The 16,216-nt window shown below is 43.5% G+C and overlaps 1 protein-coding gene across 3 annotated transcripts in view; it reads left to right on the forward strand.

Annotated features, from left to right (window-relative positions):
• Window positions 1–13,667, forward strand: part of Melk (maternal embryonic leucine zipper kinase) — a 73,755-nt gene extending 60,088 nt beyond the window's left edge. For all 3 annotated transcript variants that reach the window (XM_059254255.1, XM_059254256.1, XM_059254257.1), the window contains 6 exons: window positions 382–492; window positions 2,035–2,266; window positions 6,154–6,250; window positions 7,378–7,546; window positions 10,083–10,186; window positions 13,084–13,667. In XM_059254255.1, the coding sequence (XP_059110238.1) occupies window positions 382–492; window positions 2,035–2,266; window positions 6,154–6,250; window positions 7,378–7,546; window positions 10,083–10,186; window positions 13,084–13,261 (891 nt within the window). In that variant the 3' untranslated portion in view covers window positions 13,262–13,667. The remainder of the gene's footprint in view (window positions 1–381; window positions 493–2,034; window positions 2,267–6,153; window positions 6,251–7,377; window positions 7,547–10,082; window positions 10,187–13,083) is intronic.
• The last annotated feature ends 2,549 nt before the right edge of the window (window positions 13,668–16,216 follow it).

The following is a 16,216-nucleotide window of genomic DNA, read 5'->3' on the forward strand; positions in this document are numbered from 1 at the left end:
ATATGTAGGGGTGGGTATACATGAGTTTAGAGGTCAGAGGACAACTGTGTGGAGAGTTCTAGGGCTCAAACTCAGATGGCCAGGACTGCAGGGCAGGTGCTTTACCTGCCGAGCCACCGTGCTGGCTCCTGTTACACAGTCTGTCAGGAGTTACGTTCTTCCCAGCTTCTGCTTGGTTGGGGCTTTATTTGTAAACTTGCAAACGAGTTGTCTGCTGTCACTGTGGAGTACTGATAAGCTAAGTAAATTATATACCATCTAACATCTAGCTTGTCTCTTGTTCCTGCTCCCAGGGTGTCTCCCTGGGCCTGCTATGTGCTGTTGTAAAGTTTGAATCGTGGTGTTGTTTTTGCTAACTTCTTTTACCTTTTAAATTAATAGTCAAAGAATCTGAGCCTGGAAGATATGACCACAAGTGACGATAGCTGTGTGGCAGGATTAATAGACTATGAACTGTGTGAGGATAATTTATCAGCTCCCCAGACACCACAGGTAGGTAGTTTTATTACTACTTAACGCAGAATGCGTGTCTTAATTATAAACACATCTAGTCTAAGAGGAAATCAAGTCTGTGCTTGTATATTTGTTGAATCTCTAAGCCACTGAAGACATTAATAGAGATTATTGGAATATTAATGAAAAGGAAGTTAAGAAAACCAAAGTTCCATTTTGGAGCTCTTCATTGCTGCTCCCCTCTTTAAATGAAGTATAATTTGCATGTAGTTACATAGTTGAAATTAACCCTTTTTAGTGTTTAGCTCTATATGTTGGACAACATAGAGCCACCAGAAATTGTGACACAGTAATTCCATCGCCCCCTCCAGGTCCCTCAGGCCCCTTTGTGTGAACTCTCTCCTCTTAACTCAGGGCAGCAACAGATACGTGTTTCTCCTCTTCTGAGAATTTTTGTTTTAATCCTACTTTGTTTGTTGGACTTCTTAGGTGTGTGGTTCAAAGTTTCCCACCAAATATGGGACTTTAGGACCATTTTTTCCAAATACTATTTTTTGCTCCATTATTAATCTGTCTTTATCCTTTTTTCTTTGTGTTCCTTGGAGTAATTGATCCACCTGTTTCCAGTTTGCTGCTTCTCTTTCTAATGCCTCCTGAAATGCTGCGAATTCTTCTAATGCTGAGTCATCTCTCCCCTCCTGTCTGTCTGTCTGTGCCTGTCCTGTCACCCCCCACCCCCGTCTTTCTTTGTCTGTCTGTCTGTCTCTTTCTTGACTGGACCTCACTATGTAGTGCTGGCTCCCCTAGAGCTCACAGTGTAGCTAGCTCCCAGACAATGGCAATTCCTTCATGCCTCTGCCTCCTGAGTTTTGAATTATAAGGATACACCACTATGTCCAACTAATTTTTAAAATTACTATACTTTTCAATCCTAGAATTTCTTGATAGTTCTTGTAAATAATTTTGTCTCCATAGATTGTCTATTAATTGTGGTGTTGCCCCTATACTTTAGTTCTTTAAGGCCTAGCTTTTTAACTATTAGAGTCCCAACCTCATTAGGTTGTGTTGATGTGAATGTGGAAGTTGAGAAAAATTTGGCAACAGCAAAATGTTTATGAGTATAAAAGGATCCAAGATTAATTTAACACCAGCGTGTGATGAGCCTGAGGTGTTCCTGGTTGTGTTTGCCTGTATTGCATCATGTGATTTCTCTGTAGCCTCCATCCTAAGCACTCAGCGTATGAACTGTGCACCACAGATACCACACGTGCTCCACAGTGGGCCATGAAGGTTGCTTGAGATGCCTTGGCTCAGATTTGAGATTTGCTGTGAGTTAAGCTCCATCCTAGGTCATCATTTCCTTAAACTTCTCTTCCTGTTTGAGAATTGAAATGTTGATCTGCCTGTGCTAAGGAGAACTGAAGGACACTGCCAAGTGTCCGCCTGTTGCCAGCAGTGGCCTCTGGGTAGCATTGATGTTCACAAGAACAGTACAAGGTGACTGGCTGAGTGTTAAGGTAGGGTGTAAAGAAATGACCTTTCTTCCTCAGTGTGCTTTATTCAGTACCTTTCTTCCTCCAGGTTACCAAGCACTGGGCAGAATCAAATGATGCGGCATCTAAATCACCAGCTCCAGTAGTATGCAGAGCATTGGCAAATAAATTAAAGGACAAAGAGAATGTGGGCACTCCCAAGTCTGCTGTGAAGAACGAAGAGAACTTTGTGTTCCCAGAGCCAAAGACTCCAGTTAGTAAGAACCAGTATAAGAGAGAAATACTCACCTCGCCAAACCGTCACACGACGCCTGCAAAAGGTATTTGCTAAGGGGACTAAGCGGAGGCCTAAAGGTCAGATGCCATGTTTACTGTTGTAAATGAACACATGGACTTCTGGAAGTAACTAGCCTTGTTCTCTGGCTTCTAGGGCGGGTTGGCTGCCTTTACATATGTACTGGCATTGGTGGAAATGGAGACAGTGCTTACCTTGTAATTCTCAGATGGTGTTGTTACTTTATTTTCCACATTTTTTAAAAAATATTTAATTTACATTTATGTCTCTGTGTGTATATGCTGTGTGTGTGTGTGTGTGTGTGTGTGTGTGTGTGTGTGTGTGTGTGTGTGTAGGGGGGTATCCAAGGAGGCTTAAAGAGGATGGTGGGTCCCCTGGAGCTGGAATTACAGGTATTTGCCAGCCACCTGATGTAGGTGCTGGGAACCAAACTCTGGTCCTCTCTGGAAGCACAGCAAGCACACTGAGCTGCTCAGCCATCTCTCCAGCCCCTCCCTCCCACCTGTGGGATTGAAGCATAGCACCATAGGAGAGCAACTTAGAGCTTGTCATGTTTCCACAGTGGAGGAACCTGAGACTCAGAGGAGCGAATGCTATGCCACGGTCCTATGTCCAGCCTTAGCCTCTTCATCCCCACTGAGGATGACTGAGGCTGGAGTTTCTGCTGAGCTCTTCTTACCATCTGGTTCTCTGTTGTGGTAACTTGGTCCTGCCCTGCCCTGCAGCAGTACTGCTGGAGTCCAGAAGGCAGGGGGTCTGTGACTCCTCCCCTTTCCCCTGGTTTCCTCTTCACTGTAATCTCCAGCAGTTGTTTAAGCTGTCCCCCAGGACATGTGGTGTTTGGCCGCTGTCTTTATCTGGACACGTTCTGCTGTGTCAGTGTAAGGCCACTTTGGATCAGGTCTCCCGGAGATAAGCGGTCGATGTATGCAGCAGAGCTCTGTCGTGTTTACTGCAGACTTTCATGCTTTGTAGTAGGGTCATATTTGCTGAGTGAAGAAATAAACCAGAGCTGGAAGCAGTTTTATTTACCTTGATCTATTGTCTGTGTCGTTTTTAAGCACAGCAGCTAATTATCGTCTTTTCCCGAGCAGTTGTGTCCTTCTCTTGTGCTATGTTGAGATCCTAATGAACCCCAACTCTAAGGGTTGCCATGTGAACTCCTGCTAAGCCCCTTCTCCCATTGTGCTTCCAGTTTGCTAGTAGGTCGACCACCACTTCAAGAGGTCATCATACTATACATGACGGCATGGTGGAAGATTTTGCTGAAATATTTGCTAGAGTTCTATTATTATGTTAATGGAATTTTTCATTTCATCAACTCATAGTCTCCTCCAAATGTGAGGCCAGTTTGATATGATGAGGTGTGTTTGTGTGTGGTTGTCTGCACTTGTCTCAGTAAACTGCAGGTTTATTAAGAACATAGTAGGATCTCAAAAGTGGTTGCCATTTCATCCTTCCCCAACAAAGGTTTCTCTCTTTCATTATTCCTCTTAATATAATTGCACTGTCTTTTAATTTGTTTATTTTTGCTTTTTTGAGACCGTGTCTCATGTAGCCCAGGCCAACCTTAGACTCACTGTGAATATGTAGGTGAAAAGGATCTTGGAATCCCCCCCTGAGTCCCCCCACAACCCCCCCAAACCCCACACCCCATACCCCCTACCCTCCGAGACGGGTTTCTCTGTGTAGCCCTGGCAGTCCTGGAACTAGCTCTGTAGACCAGGCTGGCCCTGAACTCAGAGATCCAGCTGCCTCTGCCTGGGATTAAAGGCATGTGCCACCACTGCTCCAGCTGACCTTGAATTCTTTTTTTTTTTTTTTTAATAATTTATTTAGCTTTATTTTATGTGCTTTGGTGTTTTGCCTGAGAGTGTCAGATCTTAAGAGTTACAGACAGTTTTGAGCTGGCATGTGGGTGCTAGGAATTGAACCTAGGTCTTCTGGTAGAGAAGTCAGTGTTCTTAGCCGGTGAGCCATCACTCCAGCCTCCGACCTTGAATTCTTGATCCTCCTACTTCCACCTCCCAATCCTGCTGGGATTCTAGATGTGCACCACCTTGCTTGGTGGAGACAGAGGCAGCGGAGGGGAGGGGAGGGGAGAGCGCAGAAAGAGAGGAGAGAGAGAAGAGAACTTGTGTGTATACCAGAGGTCAGTCTGGAATGTCATCTTTAGGAACCACCTACTTTCCTGAGACAAAGTCTTAGTGAGACTGAGGCTTGCCAATGAGGCTGAGCTGTCTGTCCAGCAAACCGCAGGGACCCCATCTGTCTCTGCCTCCCCAGTGCTGGAATTAGAAGTTCGTGCCAGTCCATACCAGGCTGTTTTTTCTTTCCACCAGGGTGCTAAGGACCTAAACTCAAGTCTTCATGCTTCAGCCATTTCCCCAACCTCACTGAGGAACTTCAAAGAAACAAACACAACAGCAACAAGAACCCTTTGACAACAGTCTTTATTATTATACTTTTTTATTGTTGATGCTGTTAGTGGGATTCTAAAGGGTTTGAAATGTGGATGGTTTGAAATGTAGTTTACACATCTTGTCCCTGCGAGACTGTGTTAGTGAAAAACTTAATATTGGCTGTTTTCTTTAAAGAGAAGCACCTCCAAGAGAGCAAGTGCTGAAGATGTAATTGGTAGCTTCCACTAGTGTGTCTTACTTTTTTCTTTTTTTTTGACATTAACAGTAATTCCTGTGTGTGACTCCTATGTAGTCCAGGCAGTGGTAGTTGTCATAGGGCAGCTATATATGTACCATATTTCTCTTAGGACACAAAGACAAACTAAAAACAGCTATTTTTAATTAATATTTTGTTGTTCTTGTGACCCTCGAGAGAACAGAATTTATTAGTTAAAAACAAAACAAAGTCCCCACTTAAAAGTGAGTTGTCAATATTACCACTAAAGTACATAAAACCTGTGTGTATGTGTTTTCCTGGGATTGAACACAGGGCTTTGGGAGTGCTAGGCAAGTGCTCTGCCACTGCGATACACCCCCAGGAGATCATTTAAAAAAAAACAAAGGCTACTCAGTTAGTGGTAACCAGATCTGTTGATGCCCATCTGTGGTAGACCCTACCCTATGTAGGGTAAAGCACAAAGTTCTGGAATAAAGAAACAGTCAATTAACAAAACTCACGCGGAACTTTTTTCAAACTTCAGAAGGAGAGCAGTTTCTTTACCTAACAGGAATTAAATGGGGTTCTGAATTGAATTAACACTTTTCAAGTATGCTCCAGTTTGTAGTGAGGTTTATATTTTGTTTTAAATAATTACATGTAAAGCAAAACTATTTTTTTTAAAGGGGGTTTTGTTTGTTATATACCTTAGCCTGGACTTGAACTTACGCTATATATAATTTTTATTTAAAAAAAGATTTTCTTTTCTTTTACATACCAACCCCTGATCCCCCTCCCTCCTCTTCTTCCACTACTCCCAGCTACCCCCATCCCACCCCCATCCCCTCCTCACAGAGAGTAAGGCCTCCTTTGGGTAGTCATCACAGGCTGTTATACCATGTTGGGGCCAGACCTAGCCCCTCCCTCCTGCATCAAGATTGAGTAAGGCATTGCATCGGGAAACATTTTTTTAAAATTATTAGAGCCAGAGCCAGGCGGTGATGGTACACGCCTTTAATCCCAGCACTCGGGAGGCAGAGGCAGGTGGATCTCTGTGAGTTTGAGGCAGCCTGGTCTACAGAGTGAGATCCAGGACAGGCTCCAAAGCTACACAGCGACACCCTGCCTTGAAAAACCTAAAAAACAAAACAAAACAAAAAAACAATTATTAGAGCCAGCAATTTTACTGGCCAAGTGGTACCAATATTTTGGAGTCAATGAAGGAAGTGATGTATGTATTATTGATCGGTATTGTCAGATACACAGGGTATGTATTTGCTGTTTTTCTAATAGCTAGAAACCAGTGCCTGAGAGAAGCCCCAGTCGGAACGCCAGGGAAGTCCACAGGAGCAGACACCTTAACAACGGCCGTCATCAGCCCTGAGAGGCGGTAAGTATTGCTGCTCAGACTCCATCCGTTCTTAGTGTAGGCCATGGGATTACTCTTCACCCATGAGAAAGCCTGGCGGAGGGAGTGGAGACCTGAGTGTGAGGGCGGGCCATGGCCGAGCATGGGACTGTGCTGGTGCTCTGCCTTCTCGGGCCCAAGTCATGAACCTGATCAGAGTGGGGCCTTAACTAAAGCACAGCAAGCTGGAAGGCAGAGTCCCTGCCTGTGGCCATGCACTTCCTTCTACTTCTCTGCCAGGAGAGTCTTGGTGTACACTAACAGTCAACATTCCCCCAAATGGTAAAAACACTAATTTAGGTTACAAAGAAAACCAACTCATTTCTCTAAAGGCATAAGTGAGCCTTCACTGCATTTCAATTTTTTTTAGAAGCATGATTTATTTAGGGGAAATAGAATATAAACTATTGAATGCTGCTGCAGTTATTATCTTTTTTAAATGTCTTTGGTATTACGGTTTGGTAAGAAGATAGTCTCAGTTATTGGAGGTGTACACAGAAGTGTTTCAGAGTAACATATTATGATACCTTCAGGTGGCTGAGCAAGCATGCACATGTACTTAAGCTGTGTATTGTCTGTTTACATAGAGAAGCCACTGACCAAATCTTACTAGTTGTTGACCCTAGGAGGGCATGTGGATGTCCGTTGTACTAATATGTTCATGTTCCTATGTTTGATTTAAATAAAAAAGTGAAAGATCTGAGCCTTGGCATAGGCCTGGAATCCTAGCTACTTGGGAGACTGAGGTAGGAGGTTTGCAAGTTCAAGGCCAGCCCAGGGAACTTAGTGAAGATCTTGTCACAAAAATAAAAGGTAAAAACAAGGGTAGGGGTATAGCTCATTGGTAGAATGCCTTCCTAGTATAAATGAGGAGCTAGGTTCAATCCCTGTTATCTCCTAAATAAATACACAAAATGAAAGGACAAGTAGTTTGGTGGGTAGTGAACCTCTTTCTGATGGGAGATGGCTTTAGTGCCCCTCCCCAGAGGAGGACTGAGGTGATCTGGCTCTGGCACACTTACCTGCAGCCCTTGGTGCATGTAGAGGGGCGGGCACAGCAGCCGTGAGGGCCGCAGGACCGTGCCGCTAGTGCTCTGTTGGTCTTGAAGGTGCCGCTCAATGGAGGTGGATCTCAACCAGGCACACATGGAGGACACCCCTAAGAGGAGAGGAGCCAGTGTGTTTGGAAGCCTCGAGAGAGGACTGGACAAGGTTCTCACGGCACTTACAAGGAGCAAGAAGAAGGGCTCTACCAAAGACGGGCCAAGAAGGCGAAAGGTAAGTGGACCAGAGTCTACTACAGGTTTCAGAATCGACTCTTAACTGAGTGTCTCTAGCCCCAACCTCTTTGTAGGGTCTCTAACCAGGGCAATCTTCTTCCCTCAGCCTCCCAAATACTGGGGTTACAGGCATGTGCCACCATCACCTCACCTGGTTGCACTGATTCATGGTCTCTCTTTCTCTCCCTCCCTCCCTCCCTCCCTCCCTGTGCATGTGTGCGTGTGTGTATGTGTATGTATGTATGCCACTGCTCGTCCATCCAGTGTGGGATCCAGGGATTAACACAGGTGTCAGGTTTACATGTCAGGAGCTTTTACCTACTGAGCCATTTTGCCAGTCCATCCTTTTGCTTTTTAAAAAGAAATGTGTTGCTGGGTAGTGGTGGTAAGAGTTCCAGCACTCAGGAGGCAGAGGCGGGCAATGTCTTGAGTTTGAGGCCAGCCTAGTTAGTCTACAGAGTGTGTTCCAGGACAGCCAGGGTTACACAGAGAAACTCTGTCCTGAAAAACATACATACATACATACATACATACATACATACATACATCAAATAAATTTACTGATTTTTAAAATTACCTACTTTAAATTGCCTATTCATCAATACACAGTTTTTGAGTAGTTAGTGCATGCATGTTCTTATGTGGTGGGTTTTAAGAATGTATAGTTGGGCTAGAGAGGCTCAGCGGTTAAGAGCAATTGTTGTCTTGTAGAGGACCTAAGTTCAGTTCCCAGCATCTACATGGTGCCTCACAACCTCCCATAATTCCAGTTTCAGAGAGAGGATGCCCTCTTGTGACCTCTGTAGACACTAGGCACACTTGTGATGTATAGACACACAGGCAAAACAGTCATATACATAACATAAAATAAAAACCTAAAAATTTTTTTCAAGAATGCAGAGGTTATTTAGGTAAGTCACCCTCTTCAAAGAACATATAACTTTAATTCAAATAATTCAAAATCACACACATTGATCACAGGACAACATAGAGGTAGGAAAACATGGGATGTATATAAGAGAAATTAAGAGCTGCTTTCACGTTGGAGACTTGTGCTTAGTTGTCCTGTTTCTGGCACGTTTGAAGAGTCCCTGACACAGATGCTTTCATGGGTTTTCATGAAATATTTGCATGCACTGGAAATTAACTGGAACTTTAAAAACAGTGGTTTATTGTGTGTGTGCACATGCACACATGTGGAAGTCAGAGGACAACATGCAGGAGTCTGGTCTCTCCTTCCATGGTGTGGGTCCTGGGGATTGAACTCAGGCCATCCAGCTTGGGAATAAGTACTTTTACTCAATGAACCATCGTGGCAGCCCTAATTTGAACGTTGAGTTGTAGTATGTGTAAGGAAAATAGTGAGTGACAGGCTGGGCAGACAGGCTGGAAGGGCATTAAGGGCCTGGCTAAGAGGTTTGCATCTTATTTAATAACCCTGTTATACTTTTAAAGAGTTAATCTATTGGTGTAGACAATATACGTGATAGGGAAGGAAAAAAAGGCTATTAGCAGTTCTATTGCTGTGAAGAGACACCATGACCAAGGCAACTCATATAAAAGGAAGCATTTAATTGGAGGCTGGCTTCCAAGGGTTAGTCTGTTGTCATCATGGTGGAACCATGGCAGCAGGCATAGCAGGCAGATGCTGGAGAAGTAGCTGTGAGCTACATCCTGATCTGCAGGCCGCAGGAAAAAAGGAACTACTGGGCCTGGCATGGACTTGAAACCTCAAAGCCTATCCTTAGTGACACACGTTCTCCAATAAGGTCACACCATCTTTTCAAATAGTTCCACTCCCTGGTGACTAAACATTCAAATATAAGAGCCTATGGGGCCATTCTTTTTCACACCACCACATTCTATTCCCTGGTCCCCAGAGACTTGTAGCCATATCATAATGAAAAAATGTATTCAGTTCAACATCAAAAGTCTTCATAATCTTTCACAGTCTCAACACTGTTTAAAAGTCCAACGTTTAGCTGGACATGGTGGCGCACGCCTTTAATCCCAGCACTCAGGAGGCAGAGCCAGGTGGATCTCTGTGAGTTCGAGGCCAGCCTGGTCTACAGAGCAAGATCCAGGACAGGCTCCAAAACTACACGGAGAAACCCTGTCTCAGGGAGGAAAAAAAAAAAAAAGTCCAAAGTTCAAAGTCTTTTCTGATACTCATGCAGTCTCTATACACACACAATCCTCCTGCCCCCCGAGACAGGGTTTCTCTGTGTAGTGCTGACTGTCCTAGAACTAGCTCTGTAGACCAGGCTGGCCTTGAACTCACATAGATCTGCCTGCCTCTGCCTCCTGAGTGCTTGGATTAAAGGCGTGCGCCACCATGCCCAGCACATTTTTTTTTTTTTAATGGGGATAATACAGTAGTTTCTGATGGAGACAGTCTTACTCCCCACTGCTGTGGTAAAGCGGCTGGCTCAGCTGGCTGGTCTTGCAGTGTTTTCTGGCAGTGTTCCCATTTGAAAAGGAGTTTTGAGCTTTTGTGTCAAGGTGAAGTCTGACTCCCCCCGTTTCTTTCTCAGCTGCACTATAACGTGACTACAACCAGACTGGTGAATCCTGACCAGCTCCTGAGTGAGATAATGAGTGTCCTTCCAGAGAAGCACGTGGACTTTGTGCAGAAAGGGTGAGCCGTTCCTGACCACCACGTTCTTCACTCTGCTGCCAGTCCCTCCTGGTCCCCACTGAAGCGTTCTCCCCCACTCTCCAGAAAGATGCTATGGTGCCCTTGTTCAGAATTGGTTGTCTTTACATTTTCATCTCAGAATTGGGAAATCTGGACTTCCGTTTATTTTAGGACAGTCCTCTAGGTCCTTTCATTTTCTGCTTTGTTGTGCTATTTGTCAGTTGTAATCTTAATCAGTGAGATACTTTGGACAAGTGGAAGCTTGTAGATTGCGTCTCTGTGACCAGCTACCGTATGGAGTTAGTTTTTGGTGGATTAAGGAAGGTAATTCAGCTGAGTATCCCTGCTGAGTGAGCTGTCAGAGGCTCCATGGTGTGATCTCATGGTCTGAATAGCCAGTTCTCTTCTGAGCATGCAAACTGTTCCTATTTCTAAGAATTTCACTAAGTACTTTTTTTTTTTCCCCTGAGACAGGATTTCTCTGTGTAGCCCTGGCTGTCCTGGATCTCGCTCTGTACTAGCCTCGAACTCACAGAGATTCATCTGGCTCTGCCTCCCGAGTACTAGGATTAAAGGGATTAAAGGTGTATGCCACCACTACCCAGCCACTAACTACATCTTTAAAATGACTTATTTATTTTAATTTTAGTTTTTATGTGTATTGATGTTTTGCCTGCGTGTATATATGTGAATCTCATGCATGCCTGGTGCCTGCAGAGGTCAGAAGAGGGCATCAGATCCCCTGGAACTAGAGTTATTGATCATTGTAAACTGCCTTGTGGGTCCTGGGGATTGAACCTGGATCCTCTGAAAGAGTAGTCATTGAACCTAACCTCTGAGCCATATCTTCAACTCTGTTCATTTATTTGATAAAGAGCCTTCTATGTATCCCAGGCTGGCATGGATCTCCTGATCTGGGTTGTCTCAGTCTCCCAAGCACTGGGATTACAAGCATCTATCACATTAGCTTCTAAAATGCCTTTATTAAACAGCTGTGTACAACTGTTTATTAAATTTACCAAAAGCATGCAGACAGGATAATCTATATAGAGTTTGATTTTTTGTTTCCTTGTTTACTCTTTTGAGACAGGACCTCATACTGTGTATAGTCCAGACTGGCCTCAACTTTGTATCCTCCCGCCTTTGCACCCAAGCTCTAGATTATCTCTGGCTGACCTGGATTGCAATTGACTAGTCCATGGTGGCTTTGAACTTGTGATTGTCCTACTGCCACCTGTGAAGCACTGGGATTACAGGCTTGTGCCACTATGGCTATTCTAGAGTAATACTTTAAAGATAATCTTTTGTGAATGTATCATCACTCATACTCTGTGTTACCTACGTGAACTTCTTTCAGCCTCATTAGAACATTTGTCTCACTCATTCTCAGTGCTTCTTATTCGTGCTGGTGTTTCTCTGGCCCCAGAAGCTCTAGCTGAATCTCACAGGCCTGTGCTGATCTTCCCTTTGGCATGTGATTCAGCAGCAGATCACTAGCTGAAATCTAACTAGTGCTTTGACCTTCTGACATCTTGAGCAACCAGAGTGGTCTTGAGGTGACCCTCTTTGTTCGTTACTTTCTGTCTACTTTACCTTGTGACAAAAAAAAGGGGCAGCATTCAGCTTCTCAGTGGTGTGATAGCTCATATTTTTTCTTCCAGTTCTACAGAACTAAACTGTTCTTCACCTTCCTGTGTAGACTCTGCTCCCTAGGATGTTCCTTTTGACATTTCTGATATTGCTGCTTATATTCTAAGATACTCTATCCTTTCCCTCAAACTCACTGTACTAAGCAAGACAAAGAATGATGTCTTGTGAAACTTCATAATAAATCAAAAAATTGCAGTTGTGCCTGGTAGCATTTGCATGACTGAGTTTGAGGCCAGCCTAAGCTTTATGGTAAGTTCCAGACTAGTCCGGGCTGTATGGAAAGATGCTGTCTTTGTTGTTTGGTGCTTGTTTATTTTTGAGACATTCTCATGTAGCTCCAGCTGACCTCAAACTTGCTATGTAGCAGGGGATAACCTTGAACTCTTGCTCCTACTGCCTCTATCTCCCAAGTTCTAGGAGCCCATGGTTGCAAGACCCTGTCTCAAACCCCCCCAAAATTGTCATACTTCTGAGCAACAGTCCCTAATCATATGCTTAAATATTTAGAGAGCTTAAATTTAAAAGAAACCGTAATGTTTTTGTTTTTATTTTTGAAGATCAATCACTAAGACAACTCTAATATTTAAAATGTAAAGTAATTTTGTTTATATGAGTTCAGTCCATGCCACTTTCATAGTCAAGCCCTATTTTGTGTTGCCACTTTGACTGCATATGCCCTATGCCTTCAGTGTGGGGATGCACTTCCCTGGTCTTTCTTTTGCTCTTCTTTTTACTGTAAAGTGTATCATAACTTCTAAAGTTGTATAGGGAAAATCTCAAGGCAGATTTCTTTCTAGAAGGTTAATTGCTTCAGCTTTATTTAAATGAAAGTCACAAGTTTCAGAGATAAGAATTGTCTAAATCTCCCTTGTTTTCCTTTGTTGGGAACACTGTGGAAATGACCTCACACTCTTGTGTTACACTGTTGAAAAGGCCACATAAAAAGTGCCAGGCTTCCCAAGTGTGCATGGCATGCACAGCTGTTTCAGAAGGGCTCTCCTGTGGTTTGAGGGAGCGTTCTGGTCAAGCTTTCTCACCTTTTCTTGGATCATCACTCAGCTTCTGGGGAAGCACCAGTCACCCCGTCACTCAGCATGGCTAGGCCAGCTGGAAACTGCATGGAGAATTTATTGCTTAGCGGGAAATAAGGGCTCATTTCCCACCAGCTCTTAGAAGCTAGAGACCTCTCGAATTATCCAGAATACTTCTGGCTCCCTAACTACCTGGTATCTTAATGTTTTTCACAGTTACACACTGAAGTGTCAAACACAGTCTGATTTTGGCAAAGTGACAATGCAGTTTGAACTAGAAGTGTGCCAGCTCCAGAGACCTGACGTGGTGGGCATCCGGAGACAGCGGCTTAAGGGTGACGCCTGGGTTTACAAGAGGTTGGTGGAAGATATTCTGTCTAGCTGCAAGATGTAACTGATGGATGGTTTCCATCCTGCCTGGATGAATGTGGATGTCATGCTGTGCCCAAGAAGACCCGTGTGATTGGTTGGATTTTCAAGCCCTTTGGAAGCTCATTTCTAAATAGTCATCTTCAAGACCAAGACCCTTTCACCTTTTCAACAAAAAATTTTATTTTGTGGCTGAATCCAAGGCAACCAACCCTTCTGTCATTTTCTCCTACTCTTTTTGAATCATGTGGCTTGGCATGTGAGTAACTGTTGATTTTACTGTGTTCACTTCCATGGGGGATGGCAGCTCTTCCTGTGAGTCATTTTGATGTGAGTTTCTTTCTGAACTAAAACCATTTGTGAATATACCAGGCTTCTCTTTGTATCTGATTTTGATCCAAATAAACCTCGAATGGCTTTCTGACTGTTAAGTAGAGACTATTTGGAGTGTGTTTTATCTGTTATCAAATATGCCTTGGGCAGAAAAACAGATAAGAATTCATTTGCATAATTTTTTCCTGTCTCTGATTTAAGTAGGATTTATTGAGATCGTTAACTAAGTCACAGCTGTGGTTACCAGAGTTAAACAACACATTTAATATGTGGTATAAAAGCGTATTGACTCCAGTAAGTATGTCCAGTCAACAATGATAAGTATCCGAACTGCAGGTCCCATGAAATGTTACTTTATGCTAATCTCCCTAAGTCTCAACGTTGGCCCCAAATTTGTATTTTTATTTCATTTTATTGGTCTCTAAAGGCCAGAACTCAAGTTACATTTGTATGGATTTTTACCAATTAAACTAGTTGGAGAAAAAATAGCAGTGTTTCTGGTCAGTAGTGAGGGAGTGTTTGTCATTCATTTACTCAATAAACATTTACTGAGTGCTTCCAAGCACTTGCTGCTGGAGCTGAAGCTGGTACTGTCTAGCAAGCCAGGGAGTTCAGAATCCGTCATGAGGGCCAGATGTTTTCAGTATTCACACAAGATCTGAAGGTAGAAGTGATGTCTTGGGAAAAATAGCATTTATTCTGGACAAATCCATAGGGATGATACACCAGACAGAAGTGGGAAGTATGATGTTCTTAACAATGTATGCAAAGGCAAAGCCTTTTCAGGTGGTGCTGAGTAGAAGTTTTCAATGGGAAAGGAAATGACAGTAAGTATAAGAGAGAATAGATGAGAGTGGAAATTTAGCCGAGATGAGGCCTGACGGGACCTGAGTGCCCAGCTGAAGAGAGTGCCTTGGGTAAGCAAAACCAACTGCCGCAGGATTTACACTGTGCAGTGACAACTTTATTGACATGTAAGTCACATCTTACAGGTTCTGCCGTTTATAATTCAGAGATTTTAAAAGCGTACTCATGGGACAGTGAAATGACTCAGCAGGTAAAGATGCTTGCTGCCAAGCTTACCCAGAACCCACATGGTGGAGAAAACTGACTCTTGCAAACTGTCCTCTGAATCCTGTGTGCATGCTCTCCTCCCACTCCCCTCTCCCATGACAAAATATGTGTAAAATTTTTATTAAATAAGGATTGGGAGATAGCTCGGTGGTAAAAGTATCTGCCATCCAAGTATGAGAACCAGAGGTAGGATTCCTAGAACCCTTGCAAATGCCCACCTAGAATTCCAGCCTCAGAAGGTGGAGTCCCCAGAGCAAGCTGCCAGCTCTAAGTTTGACTGAGATACCTTGTTCAATGAGTATGGTGGAAAATGATGAAGGATGATTACTGGCACCAACCTTAGGCTCTGTGTATATGTGCATAAATGCACACACACCTGTGCACACATGTATGCACACGTAGGAAAATGAGGAGATAAAGCTCGTTTGTAGTTATGCAACCATGTAAGATTTTCATCCTGACAGAAACCGCCACTGGAAAGACTCACTCTCCATCCCCTCAGCCCATAGCCCTGATGGACATACATTTGCTTTCTGTCTTTACAGATTAACTATTCTGTACAATCCATATAAATAGACTCTAGTTTCACGCTGTTGCTTTGACAAATACCATGGCCAAAAAGCAACTTAAGGAAGGGAAGGGTTTGCTTGGATTACACTTCCGGGTCACAGTCCATCAATGAGGGAAACAGGGCAGGAACTCAAAGGCAGAAGCCATAGGGAAATACTACTTGCTGGCTCTCTTGCAGACCCATGTGTACCTATCTTAAACGTTAAACACAAGTTATTTATGTGTGTGGGCTTGTAGATATTAGTGCAGGTACCCTTAGAGGTCAGAAGGGGGTATTGGATTCCTCGGAGGTGGGCTTAAGGGTAGTTATGAGTCACCCGGTGTGGGTGCTGGAAATTGACCTTGGGTCCTCTGAAAGAACAGCATGTGCTCTTAACCACTAAACCAGTGGTTCTCAACCTGTGGATCATGACCCCTTTGGGATCACATAGACATTAGATATTTAGATTATGATTTGGATGAAGTAGCAATGAAATAATTTTATGGTTGGGGTCCCCACAACATGAACTATTGAAGGGTTGCAGCATAGGAAGGTTGAGAACTGCTGTACTAAACCATTCTTCAGCCCCAGCTCACTTTCTTATATGGCTCAGAACCACCAAGGAAAAGTGTTGCCCACAGGGGCTAGGCCCTCCTACTTAATGATTAAGGCAGTCCCTCACAGAGATGTCCAAAGGCTATGTCAGGTTAGCAAAGCTATCTAGGACAAAAATAGGGCTAGAGAGATGGCTCAGTAGTTAAGAGCACTTGCTCAGATCAGGAGGGGGTTCAGATCCTAGCGTCCATGTCAACCAGCTCACAGACATCTGTAAGTCCATCTCCAAGGGCCTCATAACAGGCACACACACACACATACACATATGTGCATAAATAAACCTATTTTTTTTTTTTTAAAGCTAACTAGGACAAAATAGATCACATATGTCGCCTGTGGGATCTAATTTCTCTAACGTTTTCAAGATTTATCATAATTCCTGTATTAGTACTTCATTCTAATTTATAG

The sequence above is a fragment of the Peromyscus eremicus genome, chromosome 2 (genome assembly GCF_949786415.1).
Source record: "Peromyscus eremicus chromosome 2, PerEre_H2_v1, whole genome shotgun sequence".
Classification (NCBI taxonomy): domain Eukaryota; kingdom Metazoa; phylum Chordata; class Mammalia; order Rodentia; family Cricetidae; genus Peromyscus; species Peromyscus eremicus.